Source organism: Macaca mulatta, chromosome 7 (assembly GCF_049350105.2).
Source record: "Macaca mulatta isolate MMU2019108-1 chromosome 7, T2T-MMU8v2.0, whole genome shotgun sequence".
NCBI classification, from domain to species: domain Eukaryota; kingdom Metazoa; phylum Chordata; class Mammalia; order Primates; family Cercopithecidae; genus Macaca; species Macaca mulatta.
The window spans coordinates 139,914,680-139,938,610 of NC_133412.1; the positions used below are offsets into that span (position 1 = coordinate 139,914,680).

The 23,931-nt window shown below is 35.3% G+C and overlaps 1 protein-coding gene and 1 long non-coding RNA gene across 31 annotated transcripts in view; both read left to right on the forward strand.

Annotated features, from left to right (window-relative positions):
• Nucleotides 1-23,931, forward strand: part of GPHN (gephyrin) — a 734,546-nt gene that overhangs the window by 300,455 nt on the left and 410,160 nt on the right. For all 30 annotated transcript variants that reach the window (XR_013395171.1, XM_077938281.1, XM_077938262.1 and 27 more), the window contains 1 exon segment: nucleotides 16,894-16,951. Coding sequence is in view for 26 of the 30 variants with exons in the window: in XM_077938262.1 (XP_077794388.1) it covers nucleotides 16,894-16,951 (58 nt within the window). In the remaining 4 variants the exon portion in view is untranslated.
• Nucleotides 17,702-23,108, forward strand: LOC144330311 (uncharacterized). The gene is made up of 2 exons (XR_013396362.1): nucleotides 17,702-17,852; nucleotides 21,647-23,108. It is a non-coding gene; the product is annotated as an uncharacterized LOC144330311 (long non-coding RNA).

Genomic DNA, 23,931 nt, shown 5'->3' on the forward strand with positions numbered 1-23,931 from the left:
CCTTGGTAAACTTAGTTGGAACACTAGAAGGACTACACTTTAGGAGTGCAGGCAAAATACTGAAATAAAAGAGAAAAACTATATATATATATATTTTTTTTTATACTTTAAGTTCTAGGGTACATGTGCATAACGTGCAGGTTTGTTACATATGTATACTTGTGCCATGTTGGTGTGCTGCACCCATCAACTCGTCGGCACCCTTCAACTCGTCAGCACCCATCAACTCGTCAGCACCCATCAACTCGTCATTTACATCAGGTATAACTCCCAGTGCAATCCCTCCCCCCTTCCCCCTCCCCATGATAGGCCCCGGTGTGTGATGTTCCCCTTCCGGAGTCCAAGTGATCTCATTGTTCAGTTCCCACCTATGAGTGAGAACATGCGGTGTTTGGTTTTCTGTTCTTGTGATAGTTTGCTAAGAATGATGGTTTCCAACTGCATCCATGTCCCTACAAAGGACACAAACTCATCCTTTTTTACGGCTGCATAGTATTCCATGGTGTATATGTGCCACATTTTCTTAATCCAGTCTGTCACTGATGGACATTTGGGTTGATTCCAAGTCTTTGCTATTGTGAATAGTGCCGCAATAAACATACATGTGCATGTGTCTTTATAGCAGCATGATTTATAATCCTTTGGGTATATCCCCAGTAATGGGATGGCTGGGTCATATGGTACATCTAGTTCTAGATCCTTGAGGAATCGCCATACTGTTTTCCATAATGGTTGAACTAGTTTACAGTCCCACCAACAGTGTAAAAGTGTTCCTATTTCTCCACATCCTCTCCAGCACCTGTTGTTTCCTGACTTTTTAATGATCGCCATTCTAACTGGTGTGAGACGGTATCTCATTGTGGTTTTGATTTGCATTTCTCTGATGGCCAGTGATGATGAGCATTTTTTCATGTGTCTGTTGGCTGTATGAATGTCTTCTTTTGAGAAATGTCTGTTCATATCCTTTGCCCACTTTTTGATGGGGTTGTTTGTTTTTTTCTTGTAAATTTGTTTGAGTTCTTTGTAGGTTCTGGATATTAGCCCTTTGTCAGATGAGTAGATTGAGAAAATTTTCTCCCATTCTGTAGGTTGCCTGTTCACTCTGATGGTAGTTTCTTTTGCTGTGCAGAAGCTCTTTAGTTTAATGAGATCCCATTTGTCAATTTTGGCTTTTGCTGCCGTTGCTTTTGGTGTTTTAGACATGAAGTCTTTGCCCATGCCTATGTCCTGAATGGTACTACCTAGGTTTTCTTCTAGGGTTTTTATGGTATTAGGTCTAACATTTAAGTCACTAATCCATCTTGAATTAATTTTCGTACAAGGAGTAAGGAAAGGATCCAGTTTCAGCTTTCTACTTATGACTAGCCAATTTTCCCAGCACCATTTATTAAATAGGGAATCCTTTCCCCATTTCTTGTTTCTCTCAGGTTTGTCAAAGATCAGATGGCTGTAGATGTGTGGTATTATTTCTGAGGACTCTGTTCTGTTCCATTGGTCTATATCTCTGTTTTGGTACCAGTACCATGCTGTTTTGGTTACTGTAGCCTTGTAGTATAGTTTGAAGTCAGGTAGCATGATGCCTCCAGCTTTGTTCTTTTGACTTAGGATTGTCTTGGCAATGCGGGCTCTTTTTTGATTCCATATGAACTTTAAAGCAGTTTTTTCCAATTCTGTGAAGAAACTCATTGCTAGCTTGATGGGGATGGCATTGAATCTATAAATAACCTTGGGCAGTATGGCCATTTTCACGAGATTGAGTCTTCCTATCCATGAGCATGGTATGTTCTTCCATTTGTTTGTGTCCTCTTTTATTTCACTGAGCAGTGGTTTGTAGTTCTCCTTGAGGAGGTCCTTTACATCCCTTGTCAGTTGGTTTCCTAGGTATTTTATTCTCTTTGAAGCAATTGTGAATGGAAGTTCATTCATGATTTGGCTCTCTGTTTGTCTGTTACTGGTGTATAAGAATGCTTGTGATTTTTGTACATTGATTTTGTATCCTGCGACTTTGCTGAAGTTGCTTATCAGCGTAAGGAGATTTTGGGCTGAGACAATGGGGTTTTCTAAATATACAATCATGTCATCTGGAAAGAAGGACAATTTGATGACTTCTTTTCCTAACTGAATACCCTTGATTTCTTTCTCTTGCCTGATTGCCCTAGCCAGAACTTCCAACACTATGTTGAATAGGAGTGGTGAGAGAGGGCATCCCTGTCTTGTGCCAGTTTTCAAAGGGAATTTTTCCAGTTTTTGCCCATTCAGTATGATATTGTCTGTGGGTTTGTCATAAATAGCTCTTATTATTTTGAGGTAAGTTCCATCAATACCGCATTTATTGAGCGTTTTTAGCATGAAGGGCTGTTGAATTTTGTCAAAAGCCTTTTCTGCATCTATTGAGATAATCATGTGGTTCTTGTCTTTGGTTCTGTTTATATGCTGGATTATGTTTATTGATTTGCGAGTGTTGAACCAGCCTTGCATCCCAGGGATGAAGCCCACTTGATCATGGTGGATAAGCTTTTTGATGTGCTGCTGAATCCGGTTTGCCAGTATTTTATTGAGGATTTTTGCATCGATGTTCATCAGGAATATTGGTGTAAAATTCTCTTTTTTTTGTTGTGTCTCTGCCAGGCTTTGGTATCAGGATGATGTTGGCCTCATAAAATGAGTTAGGGAGGATTCCCTCTTTTTCTATTGATTGGAATAGTTTCAGAAGGAATGGTACCAGCTCCTCCTTGTACCTCTGGTAGAATTCAGCTGTGAATCCATCTGGTCCTGGACTTTTTTTGGTTGGTAAGCTATTAATTATTGCCTCAATTTCCGAGCCTGCTATTGGTCTATTGAGGGATTCAACTTCTTCCTGGTTTAGTCTTGGAAGAGTGTAAATGTCCAGGGAATTGTCCATTTCTTCTAGATTTTCCAGTTTATTTGCGTAGAAGTGTTTATAGTATTCTCTGATGGTAGTTTGTATTTCTGTGGGGTCAGTGGTGATATCCCCTTTATCATTTTTTATTGCGTCAATTTGATTCTTCTCTCTTTTCTTCTTTATTAGTCTCGCTAGTAGTCTGTCAATTTTGTTGATCTTTTCAAAAAACCAACTCCTGGATTCATTGATTTTTTGGAGGGTTTTTTGTGTCTCTATCTCCTTCAGTTCTGCTGTGATCTTAGTTATTTCGTGCCTTCTGCTAGCTTTCGAATGTGTTTGCTCTTGCTTCTCTAGTTCTTTTAATTGTGATGTTAGAGTATCAATTTTAGATCTTTCCTGCTTTCTCTTGTGGGCATTTAGTGCTATAAATTTCCCTCTACACACTGCTTTAAATGTGTCCCAGAGATTCTGGTATGTTGTATCTTTGTTCTCATTGGTTTCAAAGAACATCTTTTTTTCTGCCTTCATTTCGTTATGTACCCAGTAGTCATTCGGGAGCAGGTTGTTCAGTTTCCATGTAGTTGAGCGGTTTTGATTGAGTTTCTTAGTCCTGAGTTCTAGTTTGATTGCACTGTGGTCTGAGAGACAGTTTGTTATAATTTCTGTTCTTGTACATTTGCTGAGGAGTGCTTTACTTCCAATTATGTGGTCAATTTTGGAGTAAGTGCGATGTGATGCTGAGAAGAATGTATATTCTGTTGATTTGGGGTGGAGAGTTCTATAGATGTCTATTAGGTCTGCTTGCTGCAGAGATGAGTTCAATTCCTAGATATCCTTGTTACCAGCCATTGCAAAAACATGCTAAAATGTAAAGACCATCGAGGCTAGGAAGAAACTGCATCAACTAACGAGCAAAATAACCAGTTAATATCATAATGGCAGGATCAAGTTCACACATAACAATATTAACCTTAAATGTAAATGGACTAAATGCTTCAATTAAAAGACACAGACTGGCAAACTGGATAAAGAGTCAAGACCCATCAGTCTGCTGTATTCAGGAGACCCATCTCACATGCAGAGACATACATAGGCTCAAAATAAAGGGATGGAGGAAGATTTATCAAGCAAATGGAGAACAAAAAAAAGCAGGGGTTGCAATACTAGTCTCTGATAAAACAGACTTTAAACCAACAAAGATCAAAAGAGACAAAGAAGGCCATTACATAATGGTAAAGGGATCAATTCAACAGGAAGAGCTAACTATCCTAAATATATATGCACCCAATACAGGAGCACCCAGATTCATAAGGCAAGTCCTTAGAGACTTACAAAGAGACTTAGACTCCCATACATTAATAATGGGAGACTTCAACACTCCACTGTCAACATTAGACAGATCAACGAGAGAAAAAGTTAAAACTATAGTTTTAGATACTTACTAGTTACTCATTGCATTAAGATATGTCAAATGAAACACTAGACTCAGAAAAACAGAGTAAATGAACAGACAGTTCATTAGAAAAGAGCCACATTGAAATGCCCACAGAAAAATGAAAGGTAAAACCAAAGGAACCTAACATACGTATGGCACATGGTAAAAATGACTGACATTTGTGCAATATTCCCAAAAGGAGTATGGATAGACAGACTGATATAGAAACAATATTTGAAAAAATACTGATTGAGAATTTTGTAAAATTGAAGACATCAAAGCAAAAATTTAGGAAAGAAGATAAATTTAATATGCACATGTGTTTGTATATGTATATATACCCACACTTATGTGCAAACACACACAAAGCAAGGCATACTATAATCAAGCTGCTGCAAAACAAAGAAAAAATTTCATTAATCTTGCCACTGCTTGCAGTCTTTTTAGAGCAGAGATTTTAGCAACTATAGTTTTCTTTCCTAAGTCCATTATCTCTCCCCCCCGCCCCCAAAAAAAAAACAATTTAGCATCCCTGTTGATGGCTTTCAATATAGTTAGCTTCTCAACTTCCTTGGTCCTAATCCTCTCCTCAAATTCCACCTTTGTCTTTATAAGTACAGTGACTTCATATAAGCTTTTAATTTTTCAAACTATGTTTTCAAAAGAAAAGTAATATGAAAGAAAAGATTTATTTATAATCTTTCAAGATGCCTATTACGCATTTCTACTCATCTTATTCACTCTCTGTAGTAAGTGTGTAAGGCTATAAAGACTTGAATCTATAACTCCCTTAGTTAGTCCTCTCAGACTTCTAATGGGAAGAGGCTCCCTAGGACTTCTAAGGAAGGACAATGGGCTGTCTTTCCCCTGAATTTCTTTAATTTTTAAATTGCTAGTCACTATCCCTTTATATATTTCCCTGGTACTTTTTCAGTTTCTAATCCAGGCTGCCAAGGAGTACTAGAGAGATTATCATCCTTTCTATTTGTTCTATTGCAGACTCACTTTTTGAACAGAAAAAAAAAAGAAAAGAGGGAAAATAAAGTGAAAATAGTGAAAAATTCTGGGATTGAGCCTAGAGAAGTAGAAAGTGTTTTATCAGTAACTTCTGTCTTCTTAGTAAGACAGAGGGCAAATTTATCTGATATAGGTATGTGTTATAAGCTTGGGGGGAATATGGAAATTTGGAATTGCTATCAGAATACATAGCGTAATTGCTTTCAGAATAAACAGAATAGTTGCTACTCATGCCAGAAGATGTGTGAGCCAACTTCAGAGATAATCAGAAGAGTTGTCAATTATCAATCATGTTCAAGTCACAGTTAAATAGCATACATTTATAATAAATTATATCACTGATTCTCAGCAACATATAACAATGTTTGTATGTAGTGGGTGCTCAAAGGATTATTAAATAATTGCAATTGTCTGTAGTGTGTGTGGGACTGACTAAACAGACTAAAGAAGAGAATACTTGCACATATCAGGAAAAGATCTAATAGTCATAATGAATAGTGTTTTACAAATTGCCAAAAAAGTTTAAAAAATATAAATAAGAGTACACAAATGAAAACTATTCATAAATATGTAAATCTGTTTGAGGAATTTGGAGTTAATCAGAGGAAAACTACAAAAATATACAAAGATTTAGAAAATCAAATTTATGAGAAAGATTAAAGTAACTGGGAATTTTTAAGTTACTAAAGATAAAACTGAGTAATGATCTAACCAACTAGTATACAGAGTTGGTATATATGGAGAGGAGTGTGGCCATCTGTTTGGTATATACATGCAAGACAGAGCAAAATTACATCAATATAAATTGCAAAATGAGGGATTTTAAAAATTATATCCTAATGGAAAAAAAGTGTATAGCATGAGAAATTAGAATAGATTACCAGAAAATTATAGAGAAGATAATCTCTCTTCTAAGTTACTGAAAACTAAAATTGATTTTTAAAAATTTTATTTTGTACCTACTTTATTCTAAACACTAAGCCAAGTTTTGGAACACAGAAATGAGTAGCTGACACTATTCCTGACTTTTCAATATTCTGTAGGAAAAGAGCTATATGAGCAGTGAGTTTGAAAGCGGGACTTTTTATAATGATAAAAGGATCAATCCATTAGGGATACATGACCATTTCAAACATACATGTACCCAAAAACAGAGTTTCAAAATATATTAAGCAAAACCTGGCAGAATTAAAGGGACAAACAGACAATTGAACAATAATAGTTGGGGGCTTCAGTACCCCACTTTCCACAATGGATAGAACAACTTTGCAGAAGAACAAGACATTATAGTCCAGAGTTATACAGTACAACCATAGAAATAGGTACACAATAAAGGTAGAATATATGAGTTTATTTCTAAGCATTCGTGGGTGAAGGATTCATTAAGAGAATAGAAGATGAATGTCTGAAACAACTCCTCAAGGTAATTGACTAGTCATCTAGATTTTAAAAGATATATAATATAAAAGTATATATATATGTATATATATTTGTCTGCTAGGATCATTAGAGAAGAGCATTTTAGACAGTGTGTAGAAAAATGTGGATATGTGTAAAAGTTTGCACCTTTGGTCAGCTATTTGTGACTTTGATTTGTTGAAACTTTAGTAAGTATACTGAAGTGGAATAAGGGACGATTGTAATACTGGGACATGAGGCTGAAGAGGTGTGATTCTGTCTCAAGACAGTGAAGCATATAGATAATGCTAGAGTACTTACAATAATTACCAATCATCTATGAAATATAGCAAATGTTAATTCTAATTATTCTTTCACTTCTTAAAGTGTATGTTAGTCAGGATCTCATCTGGTATAGTTTTTAAAAATATTTTTAAATATTTGATCCTATGTAGCATTTTTAAAAATTATGTTACCTTTTTTAACTTTTATTTTATGTTCAAGGGTACATGTGCATGTTTGTTGTATAGGTAAACTCATGTCATAGGGGTTTGTTGTACAGATTATGTTGTCACCCAGGTATTAAGCCTAGTACCCATTAGTTATTTTTCCTGATCCTCTCCCTTCTCCCGCGCTCTACCCTCCAATAGACCCCGGTGTGTGTTGTTCCCCTCTATGTGTTCATGTGTTCTCATCATTTAGCTCCTGCTTATAAATTAGAACATGTGGTATTTGGTTTTCTGTTCTTGCATTAGTTCACTTAGGATAGTGGCCTCCAGCTCTATCCAAGTCCCTGCAAAGGACGTTATCTTGTTCTTTTTTGTGGCTGCATAGTATTTCATGGTGTATATGTATATCCACATTTTCTTTAGTCTACCATTGATGAGCATTTAGGTTGATTCTGTGTCTTTGCTATTGTGGATAGTGCTGTGATGAACATATACATTGCATGTGTCTTTATGATATAACGATTTATATTTCTTTGGGTATATACCCAGTAGTGGGATTGCTAGATCAAATGAGAGTTCTGTTTCAACTCTTCGAGGAATTGCCACGCTGCTTTCCGCAATGCTTGAATTAGTTTATACTCCCACCAACAGTGTATAAGTGTTTCTTTTTCTCTGAAACCTCACTAGCATCTGTTATTTTTTGATCGAGAACATCCTGGCTAACACGGTGAAACCTGGTCTCTACAAAAAATAAAAAAATTAGCCAGGCGTGCTGGCGGGCGTCTGTATTCCCAGATACTCAGGATGCTGAGGCAGGAGAATGGCGTGAACCCAGGAGGTGGAGCTTGCAGTGAGCCAAGATTGCACCACTGCACTCAGGCCTGGGTGACAAAGCGAGATTCTGTCTCAAAAATATAAATAAATAAAAATAAATTTAAAATAAATAAATAAGTAACTCAGTCAAAAAGTACTGTGAGAAAGAAATAATTGCTGAATTATTAAAATAAATCAGCAACAGACATATCATTGAATTAGATATTCTCCATTTCTTGATTTTATAACTTTATTATTTGTTTTCTTAATATTGCATATTTTAAAATAAACCAGTGATAAACCATATTGCTAGGATATATAATTTCTTATAACAATGTTAGATTTTAAAAATTAGAACTAGAAGCTAGGGCTTTATGTTCTACCACAGGACTTTAAGCATAGAAAGCACTACAAATAATCATTTATAGAATTAATTGATTTTACATGTATGTTAAGAAAGGCTAGTTGTTTTGGCTTTATATTTAATAGAAACATGTTAATGAGGTTGAAATCCTTGGCATCATTCAGACAACAGGATCTTCCTGGGGGAAAAAAATAAGATAATGTTAGTTAATCTTAGTTAAAATGATTTCTGGCAGGAATTAAGCCAAATACAGTGATATTTTTAGAACATTCTGTTCTAAGCAAGACTAATTCATTAAACTTTACTGTGTAAATCAATATTTTGGCTTCTTATGGAAATCACTAAACACATGCTTGCTTCTTCAGTCAAAGTGAAAGCTTTAAGAGTAAAACACTGCCCAAAAAAAGACATCTATGAATTATTTTATAAAAGAAATCAATGTATATCATGTGGTATATGACAAAAATTTAGGATGAAGATTATTAAACATGCTGCTTCTTTTAGGCAAAGGATTTGCTGAAATCTTGGTGAAAATTCTCATGTTTAACTCCTTTGGCATGATTCATTAATACACCAAACATTTGTTAATTTGCCAAGCTTTGAGTACTTACTATGTGCCAGAAGTGCAAAGGTAACTAAAATATTATATGTACCTTTATAATCTAATGGAGGATGTAGATCTCTAAGGAAATATTACAATAATGGGACAAACACTGTAATTTAGATATGAGTGAGGCACTATTCAATCAGCAGAGAAAGTGCTTATCTCTGCTTCTAGAGCTCAGATAAGTTTTCTGAAAGTTTTATTGAATCCTAAAAGATGGTTAGGAGTTTGTGGGCTGGAGAAGAACATTCAGGACAAGGGTAATATGAAGACATATGTTTAAGAAATGGATACATTTATGAAACTACTAATTGATCATTGCTAGAACATAGAAGGACTGTGAAATAATGAGACAAGAGATAGAACCAGGAATGAGGTTTATGAGGGAAATTTAACTTGTTAAGGTATTATGCATTACTTAAAGGTGTGGCATGTTGAAAAATTATATTTTAGAAGGATTAGACTTGAACATCTGTGATGAGGATATTATTAAAATGTGTTTCCAGATAAGTGACTTAGTCACTAATTGCCGTAGGAACTGAGAAAAAAGAATGCATCCAATATTTCCATATTTTTGACATGATTAATTATTTACCATAAAAAATTGGGGTAAACTAGAGGAAAAGCAGATTTCAATGGGGGCAGAAAATGAAAATATTTCTGAGCTACCCTGAATTACCTTTAAATATTACTTTTTTTTTTTTTTTTTTTTTGAGACAGAGTCTTGCTTTGTCACCAGGCTGGAGGGCAGTGGCGCAATTTCAACTCACTACAACCTCCGCCGCCCGAGTTCAAGCTATTCCCCTGCTTCAGCTTCCCAAGTAGCTGGGATTACAGGCACACGTCACTATATCTGGCTAATTTTTTTGTATTTTAGTAGAGACAGGGTTTCACCATGTTGGCCAAGATGGTCTCTGTCTCCTGACCTTGTGATCCGCCCGCCTTGGCCTCCCAAAATTCTGGGATTACAGGCATGAGCCACCGTGCCTAACCAACATTACTATTCTTAAATGAACATGGACCAAGCATTTTTTCTGGAATAGTTTCTTAATGGCAGTAATCACTATCTACATATTTATTAATTTTGATTATAATGACATGTCATTCAGAAAAGTAGTAAAATTGAAAATATATTAAAGGAACTTATATTAAGGTAAGAAATGTATTATGACATTTAATAAAGTAAGTTAGGAGAGCCACATGTATTCATGTTTTATTTTGCAATTGCTGATAATACACAAAAGAAGGCATAGAACATTCTACAGGATAAATGGTAACATTAGCTCACACACATACACACACATATAAAACCTCTCAATACATTTAAAAAGATTGAAATCTTACAAAGTACGGTCTCTGACCACAAAAGAATAAATCTAAAACTCAACCAAAACAAAAAAAAAGAATTAGAAGTTAGAAAATTTACAATATGGAGAAATTAAACTCTTAAATAACCAGTGGTTTAAAGAAGAAATCACAAGTATAATTCAAAAATACCTTGAGGCAAATGAAAACAAAAACACAACATGTGAGAACTTATGGAATGTGGTGAAAGCAGTGCTCAGGGGGAAATTGCATTAAAAAGGTAGAAGCATCTTAAATTACCTTAACCTTATACCTTGATGAACTAGAAAAAGAAGAGAAAATAAACCCAAACTAGCAGATGGAGCTATGTAGGAGCAGGGATGTTGTATGATATTGAAGTTAAGTTGGTATCAATTCAAACTAGATTGTTATAAATTCAGAATGTTAAATATATTTCTTCCCCATGATAATCACAAAGAAAATATCTAAAAGATATAGACAAAAGGAAATTAAAAGGGAGTCAAAATGATTCACTAGAAGAAAACATAAAAGAAAATAGCTAAACACATTAGAAGGCCGTAATGAAACAAAAGAAGGCAATAAAGATTAGAGTTGAAATAATCAAAAAACAACAAGGAGTAACAGAAATCAAAACTTATTTCTTTGAAAAGATCACCAGCCAGGCACTGTGGCTCATGCCTGTAACCCCAGCACTTTGGGAGGCCAAGGTTGGTGGATCACCTGAGGTCAGGAGTTCGAGACCAACCTGGACAACATGGTGAAACCCCATCTCCACTAAAACTGCAAAAATTAGCCAGGCATGGTGGCAGGCGCCTGTAATCCCAGCTACTTGGGAGGCTGAGGTAGGAGAATCACTTGAACCTAGGAGGTGGTGGTTACAGTGCTGAGATCGTACCACTACACTCCACCCTGGGCAACAGAGCGAGACTCCTCTCAGAAAAAAAAAAAAGAAAAGAAAAGATCGTCAAAATTGACAAACTGTTAGCCAGGTTGACTTAGGGAAAAATTGAGAAGATCAAACACTAAAATCAGAAATTAAAGTGGGAACATTACTACTGACCTTACAGAAATAAAAAGGATTATAAGAGAATACTATGTACAATTGTATGCCAACAAATTAGATAATTTAGATGAAATGGACAAATTCTTAGAAACCAATGAATTACCCAAAAGAGTTAACACCAGTCTGTCCTAAACTCTTCTGAAACATATAAGAGGAGAGAATGCTTTCTTATTCTGTGAGGCCAGCATTACTTTGCTACCAAAGCCAGATTAACACATCACAAGAAAGGAAAATTACATATCAGTATCCCTTGTGAATATAGATGCGAAAACACTAGCAAATGGAATGCAACAGCATATTAAAAGGATTATATACTATGACCAATTAGGAATATACCAGGAATGCAAGAGTGGTTCAACATAAGAAAATCGATTACTGTAATATACTATGTTAATAGAATGAATGAAAACAAAAAACATGATCATCTTATTTTTCAAACAAAAAACTTAACAAAAATCCAACAACACACTTCTATGGTAAAAACATGTAGAACACCAAGAAAAGAAGGGAATTTCCTTAACATGATAAGTAGGCATCTATGAAAAGCCCACAGCTAACATCATTATACTCAGTGATGAGAAAAAGGTTTTCTCCTTATATCAGGAACAAGGCAGATATTCTTGTTTTCACTATTGCTGTTCACCATTGTACTGCAGGTTCTAGTCAGAACAGGCAGACAAAGAAAAAAAGGCATCTACATTGGAAAGGAAGAAGTAAAACTATGTCTGTTCACAGATAACATGCTGCTACATATAAAACGTTTCTTATCACAAGAAAGCTACTAGAGCCAATAAATGAGTTCAGCAAAGTTGCAGGATACAAGCTGAGTACACAAAAATCATTTGTGTTTCTATATACCAGCAATAAATCCAAACTGGAAATAAAAACTATTCCATTTAAAATAGCATCTGAAAATCCCTTGAAATAAATTTAACCAAGGAGGTGAAAGACATTGAAAATTACAAAATATTGCTGAAGGAAATTAAAGAAGACCTAAATAAGTGGAAAAGTATCTCATGTTTATGGAATGAAAGAGTTGATTTTTTTGTTTGTTTTTTGAGACGGAGTCTGGCTCTGTTGCCCAGGCTGGAGTGCAGTGGCGCCATCTTGGCTCACTGAAACTCTGCCTCCGGGGTTCACACCATTCTCCTGCCTCAGCCTCCCGAGTAGCTGGGACTACAGGTGCCCGCCACCACACCCAGCTAATTTTTTGTATTTTTAGTAGAGACACAGTTTTCACCCTGTTAGCCAGGATGGTCTCTATCTCCTGTCCTCGTGATCTGTCCGCCTCGACCTCCCAAAGTGCTGGGATTACAGGCATGAGCCACCATGCCTGACCAAGTTAATATTTTTAAAATGTCTACTACCCAAAGTTATCTACAGACTCAATATAGTTCCTATCAATATTCTAGTAGTCATTTTTTTTTCAGAAATGGAAAAGCCAAACCTAAAATTTCTATGAGGTCCCTAAAATTTCAAGGTGTCCCAAGTAGTCAAGACAGTTTTGAAAAAGGACAATATTGGCACACTCACACTTCCCAGCTTCAAAGCTTAGACTAATCAAGACAGCCTGGTATTGACATAAAGACCTATAGACCAATGGAATACAACTGAAGATATAGAAATGAACCCATGCATCTGTGGCCAATTGAATTTTGACAAGGGTGCCAAGTCAAAACTGTGACCATAGCTTTGAGAAAGGAAATTTCCTCAACAACCAAATTTTAACATGGAAAATAAATAACTTGAAACCATACCTCACACCATATAGAAAAATGAACTCTAAATGGATTAATGACCTAAATACAAGAGCTAAAACCATAAAACTCTTTGAAGAAAACAGGGATAAATCTTTATTGCCTTGGGTTTGGCAGTGGATTTGTATATATGACACCAATAACATGAGCAACAAAAGAAAAAAATAGATGAAGTAGACTTCGTCAGAATTTAAGTTTTGTGCATCAAACAACATTATCAAGAAAGTGAAAAGACAACCTATAGAATGGGAGAAATATTTTAAAACCATATATCTGATAAGGGTTTAAAATTCAGAATATGTAAAGAACTTGAACAACTCAACAACTACAAAAAAAACAAATTTTAAATGGGTAGAGGACTTGTTATCCAAAGATAACACAAATGGCCAGTAAAAGATAAAAAGATCCTCAGCATCACTAGTCATTAGAGAAATGCAAATTCAAGCCACAATGAGAGGCTACTTCACACCCACTAAGATGGCCATTTAATGAATATAACAACTTTGACAAGGATGTGGAAATTGGACCCTCATATATTGCTCATAGGAATATATAATACAGCCACTGTGAAAAAAAACTTGGTGGTTTCTCAGAAAGCTAGACATAGAATGACAAAGCAACTCTACCTCCTAGGTATATTCCCCAAAAACTTAAAAAGAGGGACTCAAACAGACACTTATATGCCCGTATTCATCATAACATCATTCACAATAGCCAAAAGATGGAAACAATCCAAGCATCCATTAACAGCTGAATGGATAAATAAAATGTAGTGTGCATATGTAATGAAGTATTATTCAGCCATAAAAGGGAATAAAGTTCTGCTACATGTTACAACATGAAATAATTTTGAAAACATTATGCTTAATGATATAAGCCAGACACAATAGGACAAATGTTGAATGATTCTACTTACGTCACGTGTCTAGAACAGGCAAATTCGCAGAAACAGAAAGTAGATTAGAGGTTACCAGGAGCTGGGGTGGGAGGTAAATGAAGAATTACTGCTTAATGTTTACAGTTTCTGTTTTGAGTGATGCAAACATTTTGGAAATAGTAATGATATACAATACTGTGAATGTATTTAATGCCACTGAATTGCACACTTTAAAATGGTCAAAATGCAGCTGGACGTGATGGCTCCTGCCTGTAATCCCAGCACTTTGGGAGGCCAAGGCAGGTGGGTCACGAGGTCAGGAGATGAGACCATCTTGATCAACATGGTGAAACCTCGTCTCTACTAAAAATATAAAAATTAGTCAGGTGTGGTGGCATGTGCCTGTAGTCCCAACTACTCAGGAGACTGAGGCAGGAGAATCGCTTGAACCCAGGAGGCGGAGGTTGCAGTGAGCTGAGATCGCACCACTGCACTCCACCCTGGGCAACAGAGCAAGACTCTGTCTCAAAAAAAAAAAAAATGTGTATATATATATATATATATATATATATATATATATATATATATATATTTATGTGTAGTATTTCAACTATTACTACCACTATCACTGCCAATGTAATACTATTTTTATATATTGACTAGAGTAAAATAGAACTATATTTTACGCCAGAGTGAATTCTTTCTTCAACAATGAGAAGGACACTGTAATATAATAGAAAGAACATAAAATTTGGAGTGAGTTATTATCTAGGCCTCAGTGCAGTAACTGTGCAATACTGATAGCATATTAAACTATCTGTGCTTAATGAAGTCATGAAAATAGAAATGTCATTTTCAGAAATCAGTTCAAAGGTAAAAACTACTAGTTGGTAAAGTTTTCCTTATTTTGGTTATAGTCAGGTAATGGAAAGAAATGATGGGCTGAAGTAGGTTTATTAGTGAACAGGTATTTTTAATAATGTATATGTCTCACTTGTTTCTATTAGTTTTTTTCTAGATTGTTTCTATATTCTGGGATTTTTTCTCGTTTTTACCTCAGCTTTCATCTTCTTTCTCATTTCTATGTTCAGCATAATATGGAATTCCTCCAAGTTTCCTCCATTATTTAGCCACTTGATCTTATAGCTATCTTACTATGATCTTGTTTGTTACATTACTGGTATACCTCATATGAAGTGAATTAAGTTAAAATTCATTTGTGTTTCCACCATTTAATCATGGTATTTTAAGTGTAAGAAATAATTCTCAAATCAAGATTTGGATACGCACTTTGGGAGGCTGAGGCGGGGGCATCACGAGGTCAGGAGATCAAGACCATCCTGGCCAACATGGTGAAACCCTGTCTCTACTAAAAATACAAAAATTAGCTGGCGTGGTGGCGCGTGCCTGTAATCCCAGCTACTCGGGAGGCTGAGGCAGGAGAATCGCTTGAACCTGGGAGGTGGGGTTGCAGTGAGCCGAGATCACGCCGCTGCACTCCAGCCTGGTGACATAGTAAGACTCTGTCTCAAAAAAAAAAAAAAAAAAAAAAAAAAAGATTTGAACACTAGTTTCTTTAGTAAGAATAAGTGGTAATAAATATTAAAGAGTTTTAATGCATATTTAATACAAATCATTTGGTTGGAATTTTTTTTTTAATGGAAACCAGAATGGTATTTATTATTTTACATTTGGGAGAGGAGATATCCTAAAGGGTCCATAATACATAAGTCTCTTACGTATGATACTCCTTTTTTTCTTACTGAGGTGCTTACAAGCTTAGATAAGTAATCAGAAGGTTCCTTGGTAAGCACTGAATTAGAACAAAGGCAGTTAGGTAATTTGGAGTGTATTAGCCTAGAGTACCTGATAGAGATGTAATAGGAGCCACAACCCTGTATGTAATTTTAAAGTTTCTAAGTAGCCACATTTTAAAAAGTGAAAAGAAACAGATGAAATTAACTTTAATAATATATTTAACCCAATATGTCTAAAATGTTATTTTAACATGTAGTCAATATATTAAAATTATTCTGTTTTTCATACTAAGTATTCAAAATCTGGTGTATATTTTACACTTTTGTACATCTCAACTCATTCATTTGCTAGTTCCTTCAGTTGCTTAAGAAAAATTACTGAATGTTCCTGTCTCAATTTCCCCATTTTTATAATAGAGAGAATTGCAAGGATTAAATTAGATAATATATGATACATACCTAGCACATGATCTTATATGAAGCTTAGTTGCTTTCTAAAAAATATTTCAAACAGGTGAATATGACATATAATGGCATCACTGTCTTTAAGGATTAAATTATCTGTAACTCCCAAATTTTCATCTCTTCCCCTTGGACAGTGCTGGGCACACACATCTCTCTGACTCCCGGTTCAAATTACTTGAAAAAAGGAGCAAAATCAATGTTCGTTCACCAGTTGTAGCACATGTACCACACTAATGCAAGATGTTAATAACAAGGGAAACAAAGTCATGGAGAAGGGAGGGCGGGAATATGTGAATGCTCTTCTGCTCTATTTTTCTGTAAACCTAAAGCTACTATAAAAAGTAAAAAGCTATGATTTCTTTCTTAAAAAAGTCAAACATGTTTGCTGTCAGTTCCTGATGCATGTTAGCTGTGACAGAATACAGCAGTAAAAGTGACAGTTTCAGCATTATTAAAGTCATCAATAAGAGGAGTTTAGTTATGGGTAAAAATCAACAATATTTTCTCTTTTGGTAGTCATTCATTATCTACCTCTTTTAAACTAATACATGGAAAATGTATGCACAAAATGTTTGTTTTTCCTCCATGGTTGTTGGGGTGAATACTGAGAGTTATTGGTAGCATTCTGATGGTAATGGCAGAAATCTTTTATACTTTTAAAACACTATTGCTGGTTTTGAGAATATTTTCTTCTTCTAATTTCAGGTTGGGTGGGACTATATCAGCATACAAGATAGTACCAGACGAAATAGAAGAAATCAAGGTATAGTATGGCGTTTTTCACCTCTACAAAGACTTAGCATCTTGATGAGGGGTGGGGAAGAATTGCTTTTTCTTTATGCCATTGATCTTTGGCTATGTTAGAATATTATTTAATTCTAAGTTATCGTTGTTGAATTAAAAATTTATATATATCAGATAATCACCATCAGACTTATCTGCTATTTGCAATGAATTTCTGACTAAAATATTAGGAGAATCAAAAAGGAACCCTTTCCTTTGCAGTTCATTAAAAATCTACATATGAAAACACTGTATATAAGCATTGGTGTGCATAATGGGTTATCTTTTTATCTTGTTGCAATTTCTTTTCCCTATAAGTCTTCACCACTTTTAAATAATATCTGTCTTTTAGTACATATTTTTCTGGGTTCCTTTGAAAACACAGTATGCCAATTTCAATTGAAAATTTACATTACAGTAATGAAAAATTGACTTACTCTTTAAAAATTAGAGCATTATGACATTCTTCTGTCTCTAACATTTTACTAAGTCTTATGGAATATTAATCTCCTAACATAATGTATTGTTTTTTTCAAAAGCAAGATTGAATAATTGGATAGTAATAATGAAGGATAAACAACACTGGTTAAATGTTAACAATGACATGTAAAGATCTCAACAAATCATTAAGCTTGATTTGATTAAACTTTTCAATATCAAGTTCAATAAATTCAAATCTTTCAGTAAATTCAAATTCAATTCAAAATAATTATTCTATGACTCAAGGGGCTTTTTTTTTTTTTTTTTTTTTTTTGGAGACAGAGTCTCGCTCTGTCACCCAGGCTGCAGTGCAGTGGCATGATCTCAGCTCACTGCAACCTCCAACCTCCTGGGTTCAAGTGATTATCCTGCCTCAGCCTCCTGAGTAGCTTGAATTATAGGCACGTGCCACCACACCCGGCTAATATTTTTTTTTTAATTTTATTTTAGTAGAGACAGGTTTTTGCCAAGTTGGCCAGGATTGTCTTGAACCCCTGACCTCAGGTGATCCACCCACCTCGGCCTCCCAAAGTGCTGGGATTAAGGGTGAGCCACTGCACCTGGCCTCAAGGGACATTTTTAAAAAGAAAAAATCTTGTAATTTGTTTGCATTATTTTTAAATCGAGTAAGCCCATTGATCCATTATATGATACACTATTAGCTTCAATATGCCAAGCGTTCTAATGTATGGTCAACATCAGAAATTAATGTGGTAATTAATATTCTAGCTTTAAAAAATTTTTCAAGAAATTTATTCCAACTTTGTGTGAACTCATAAAATATTTTAGCTAGGAGGAACTTTAGGTCTAATCCAGGTCTCTCATTTTTCATATGAGGAAATTGAAATGAATAAAGATTTTTTTTGACATTCAATAATGACTTCTAAAAATATCAAGTGTTGTTAAAGGGTTGGAAAAGCATGAGGATATTACTTCTTGAAATACATTTTATAATGACTCAAAAATTGAACTCTAGAAACTTTAAGCAATTAATAAATATACAAATAATTAAGCTACATTTATGTAAAGAATATTGAATTGAAATTACGTATTATAAAGGCACCCTCTCTGATAATACAATTAAAGTATGTGTTGACTGATGAAGGTAAACCAAGAGTTTTATGGAAGTACACAGGAGGGACACCTGGACATTGGAAAAAGTAAATCAGGTTTCCAAGAGGTAACCCCCAGGAAATTGGAGTTTTATACAGAAGCATAAACATGAAATAATAGGATACCGGATTATAGGGTATAAATAAAGACTGGTAAGATAAAGGGCTGGAAGCAGGCCTTTATCCCATGTTAAGAAGTTTGGTTTTGATCCTGAAAATTATGGGATTCCTTTATGTGATTTTTAAGGAAGAAAGTAACATAATCATTTTGGTACTTTTTTAAAGCCTTACTATGATGAGTAAGAAAAATGATTTTAGCAGAGAAGAGGTTTTACCTAGATGGAAGGAGACCAGGTTGCAGGAATGTAGGCACAAAATGATTAGAACCTGAACTTAAGCATTGACAGTGAGGCTAGAGAAGAAAACAAGATTTGAAAAATATTATTTAAGAAAGTAGAATCAAAAATACTTGATAATTTATTGGATGTTTAGGGGAAAATGGAAAGATTGACTCAGATTTCTGGCTTGGGAAATTGAGTAGATGGTGTTGCTGTTAACTTAAAAAGGATGTTTTGGAGACAGAATATTATTAATAGGAAAAAGGATGTTTTGGACTTACTGAGTTTGAGGTCCCTCTCAGATTACCAAATATCCAATAAGTCATTGGATAAATCAGCCTGGAACTCAGAAGAGAAATACAATCTAGTAATTGATATTAAGGTTTGTCCTCATACAAGAGAGTTAATTGAGGACATGCTAGTCAGTGAATGGAATCTCACAGAAAAGTTATATGAGTTATTAAAATTGGGTTGAAGATGCAGCCTTAAAGAAGACTTACCCTAAAGGCAGAGTATTAATATATTCTTTAATTAGTTTAATTAGCAGGAATGTTGCCTATTTTTAAATAGTGATTTTTTTCCTAAAGGAATCAGTTTTTTTCATTGTGCATGCTTTTTTTATTTTAGAGTTGTAAGAGTTATCCCTCAGGAGATTCCTTTAAAAAAAAAAAGCAGGATTCATGGATGATAGGTAACATAATTTTTCCATCGATTACTGGTATTATATCTAAAATAACTTCAGAGAGTTTGAGGCTTGAGGCATAAAAAAAAATGAGGAATTCATCTTGCTTTCAGAGTACTCAAAGAAAAACTCTTCTAAAACATTTCACTAATACTTGATGGCACATTAGCATTTTCAGCTAAAATCAATTATAATCATTTTTGTTTTGACTGAAAGGAATGTGAAGCATACGGATGTAATGTTCATTCAGTTGTGTAGTATCTGAGTAATCTTAAATTGTCTAAACAGAGCAATTGAGTTTGAATTTGATACACTATCTATAGTATATACCATGTATAAAATAAATATGCATATGTATTTTTGCTATTAAAATAATATGACTGATTAAACATAAATCACATTTTGGCAGATGTGGGAATCTTTCACAATTTTTTAGCACCAGAAATTATCTAGTTCATAAATTTTTTTAATTAAACATATATTTATTGATTGTAGTAAATCACTTCAAAACAGTGAATGGATTCTTAGCCCTTAGCCATATAAAGAATGAATAAATTCGTGGCCCAATCAGAAGTCCCTTTTTCACCCTAGATGTAACCACTATTCTGATTTTTTTTTTTTTTTTTTGATACGGAGTCTCTGTCAACCGGGCTTGAGTGCAGTGGCGTGATCTCAGTGCACTACAACCTCTGCCTCCCAGGTTCAAGCAATTCTCCTGCCTCAGCTTCCCGAGTAGCTGGAATTACAGGCATGCACCACCACACCCAGCTAATTTTTGTATTTTTAGTAGAGACAGGGTTTCGCTGTGTTGGCCAGGCCTGTCTCGAACCTCCTGACCTCAAGTGATTCACCCGTCTCGGCCTCCCAAAGTGCTGGTATTACAGGCGTGAGCCACCGCGCCTGGCCTACATTATGATTTTTATCATTATCAATTCCTTGCTTTTGTTCCGTTTTACCACCTATATACACATCCCTAAACATTACAATTTATGTTTGCTGTCTTTGAACTTCATATGAATTGAATCATACTGTATGCAGTTTTTTTGTGCCTTGCTTTTTTATCCCTTTTTGTAGGATTCATTCATGTTATTGACTGTAACTAACGTCTTTGTTTAATTGTAAAATACACCATGTACCACAGATCACTGAGACATCCTACTGTTGAATATTTAGCTTGTTTCCATTTGTGACAATTATGAAAAGTGATGCTATAAACATTATTGTAAGAGCATCCTGGTACTCATGTATAGGTTTCTCTGAAGTGTATACTGAAGAGTGGAATTCCTGGGTATTAAGAAACATGTATCTTCAACTTTCCTGAATGAAATCTCACTTTTTTAAAGTAGTTATGCCGATTTACACTACCATCTTGAATGCATTTATTTTAAATAGATATATTTAAATATTCTTTAATCTATCTGCAACATATATTAGTATAGGTTTTATTTATATGTGAGATGACTAAACTGATATAATATTTTTAAAATGTGTCTTTGTTTTTCCAGCCCATGGGAAAAGTCCTGAGGGATAATTCTTAATGAAAAATCCGATTTTTTCCCCACTGGTTTGAATTGCCTCATGTATCATATACTAAATTTTCCAATTTAGGACACAAACATACATAAGTCTGTCTTTTCCTGAACTTCTGTTCCATTAATCTATTTATTCTTTTCTCAGCCTGTATGGTTTTGATTATAGTGCTTTTTTAGCATAGTAGGAAAGGTCCTGTGTTTTTCTTTTTTGTTTTATTGGCTCATGTATTGATTGCTCCAGATAACATCATAATATCTCTGTCGTTTTTCAAAAGTATTCCTGCTGAGGAGACTTCCAGTTCCAGCCAAGATGGAGTAGCTTGATTCCTTCCAGATCCTTCTTGTTACTACTAAAAATGCCTAGGCATTATAAAATAAACATAGAAAGATTCTGGGCCAGGTGCAGTGGCTCACGCTTGTAATCCCAGCACTTTGGGAGGCTGAGGCGGGCGGATCACGAGGTCAGGAGATCAAGACCACACTGGCTAACACGGTGAAACCCCGTCTCTACTAAAAATACAAAAAAATTAGCCGGGCATGGTGGCGGGCACCTGTAGTCCCAGCTACTCGGGAGGCTGAGGCAGGAGAATGGCATGAACCTGGGAGGCGGAGCTTGCAGTGAGCCAAGATGGGACCACTGCATTCCAGCCTGGGCAACAAAGCGAGACTACGTCTCAAAAAAAAAAAAAAGAAAGAAAAGAAAGATTCTGAAAGATGGAAAGAAGAAGGCAGACTACCTGGGAACCTCAGGAATTAAGAAATGACATGCAGTGAGTTATTTGGGTTTCCTTATTATCTCATGTATATTCTGGAGAGGATACTGAAGAAAGCCTTCAACCTGGAACCACCAACGGGTGGCACAAACAAAAAATGCCCCTACAAAAGCCTATCTGTTTAGCCAACAGACCAGGACAAGGCTCACCTAAGAGGCAAGAATGGCTTTTCAGCAATATTTGCCCTACTACAGCTAAGCACCAATGGGAAAACTATTTAGTTCCCTTATAGTTTCAGTTGAGTCAAGCCAGCAGCTGATACTCCACATCACCCCCTGCCATCCCACAGAAGTAAGTGGCATAGTTCTGAATCCCTCACCTGGTGGTGGCAGCAGGGCTGAGTAGGGAGCTATTCTTCCATCTTTCACCCGGCAGAGCAGATGTCACTCTGATTTCCTGGCTATATTAAAGTTGAAACCAAGCAGAAGTTGATCTGTCACCAGCCCGGTGGAAACAAGCTGTGCTCCAATTTTCCCAGCAGGGTAGTATCAGTGGAGTCCAGTGATAAGCTGAGCCGCCATCCCCATTCAGTAGCAGTGAGACTTAACAAGGCAGCACAAAGTAGAGCTAGTCACCACTGTTTCACCTTTCCTTTCCCATGTAAGGAAGGCCTGGCAGACAGGCAAACCTCTACCCCCAGCTGTATCAACAAGACTAAGCAAGGTGGGGCTATTGGTACTTCTGCTCACAATATGAGTCAACCATCTACTCTCCCCCACCCTTGGTATTAGCATGCGCCCCTACTTGGTATCAACAACGGAGCAAGGTAATGTCAACTTTCACTAGAAAGATCTCAGCAGAGCCAAGAGGGGAGCTCTACTTCTACCTTACAGTCCTCAATTAAACAGTGTGAATCAGTGCTTCACTTTTGCCAGAGTTGTGTCAGTGAGACCTTGCAGAAGCTGACCATACATGTCCATAAGGCCCTCATGTTACATTGCAACATGGGAGACATCTGCTAAAAATGATTAAATAATTCCAAATATAAAACACCAGATGTCCTAGGTGACAATAAAAATATCAGTCATCAGACCAAGAACAAGGAAAATCACAGCATGAGTGAGAAAAGAACAGTCTACTGACACTGACACAAAGAAGATTCAGGTGTTGAAATTATCTGACAAAGATTTTAAAGCACCTATTATAAAAATGCTTCAACAAGCAACTATGAATTCTCTTTAAAAATGAAAAAATAGAAAATCTTGCCAAATAAATAAAAATTATAAAAGGAACCAAATGAAAATTATAGAACTGAGAAATACCATCACCAATATAGAAAACTCACAAGGGGCAACAGACCGAAGTGGCACAACATTTTTCAAGTGCTGGAAAAAAGAACTGTCAACTACAAGTGCCATATTCAATTAAGTTATTCTTCAAGAATGAGTAAGGACATACTCAAACGAGAAAACTAAAAGAATTTGTCACTAGAAAGCCACTCTGAAAGAATGGATAAATAAATTCTTTAAGGAAAAAGGAAGTAATAGAAAAAGGCCTGAAACTTCAGAAAGGGGAGAACAGCAGAATGGGTCAATACAAGAGATTGTATTTTCTTATAATTTTTAAAATCACAATTATAATACTATATAATATGGTACTCCATATATGTACATACTTAACACAATCATATTTAAAATGTGGAAGGGTAAAGTTGCCTAAATGGAGGTAAGATTTCTATATTGCACTTGGAATGATAAAATGTCAATACTGATAGATTGTGGTAAGTTATATATGTATATTGTAATACTCAGAACAACCACCAAGAAAAGTATACAAAGCAATATACTCAAAACGCTATAAATAAAGGTAGAATTCTAAAAAGTATGTAAGTGATTCACAGTAAGCAAGCAGATAAAAACAGGAAAAAGAAACAAGACAAAAACAGAAAATAGATAATAAAATGCAGACATAAGGCCTATGGTCTCAATCCTTACCTTAAATATAAATAACCTAAATATGCCAATTAAAAGACAGATTTTGACAGAATAGATTTTTTTAAAATGATCCAATAAATGCCATTCTAAAGAAACTAATTTCAAAAAC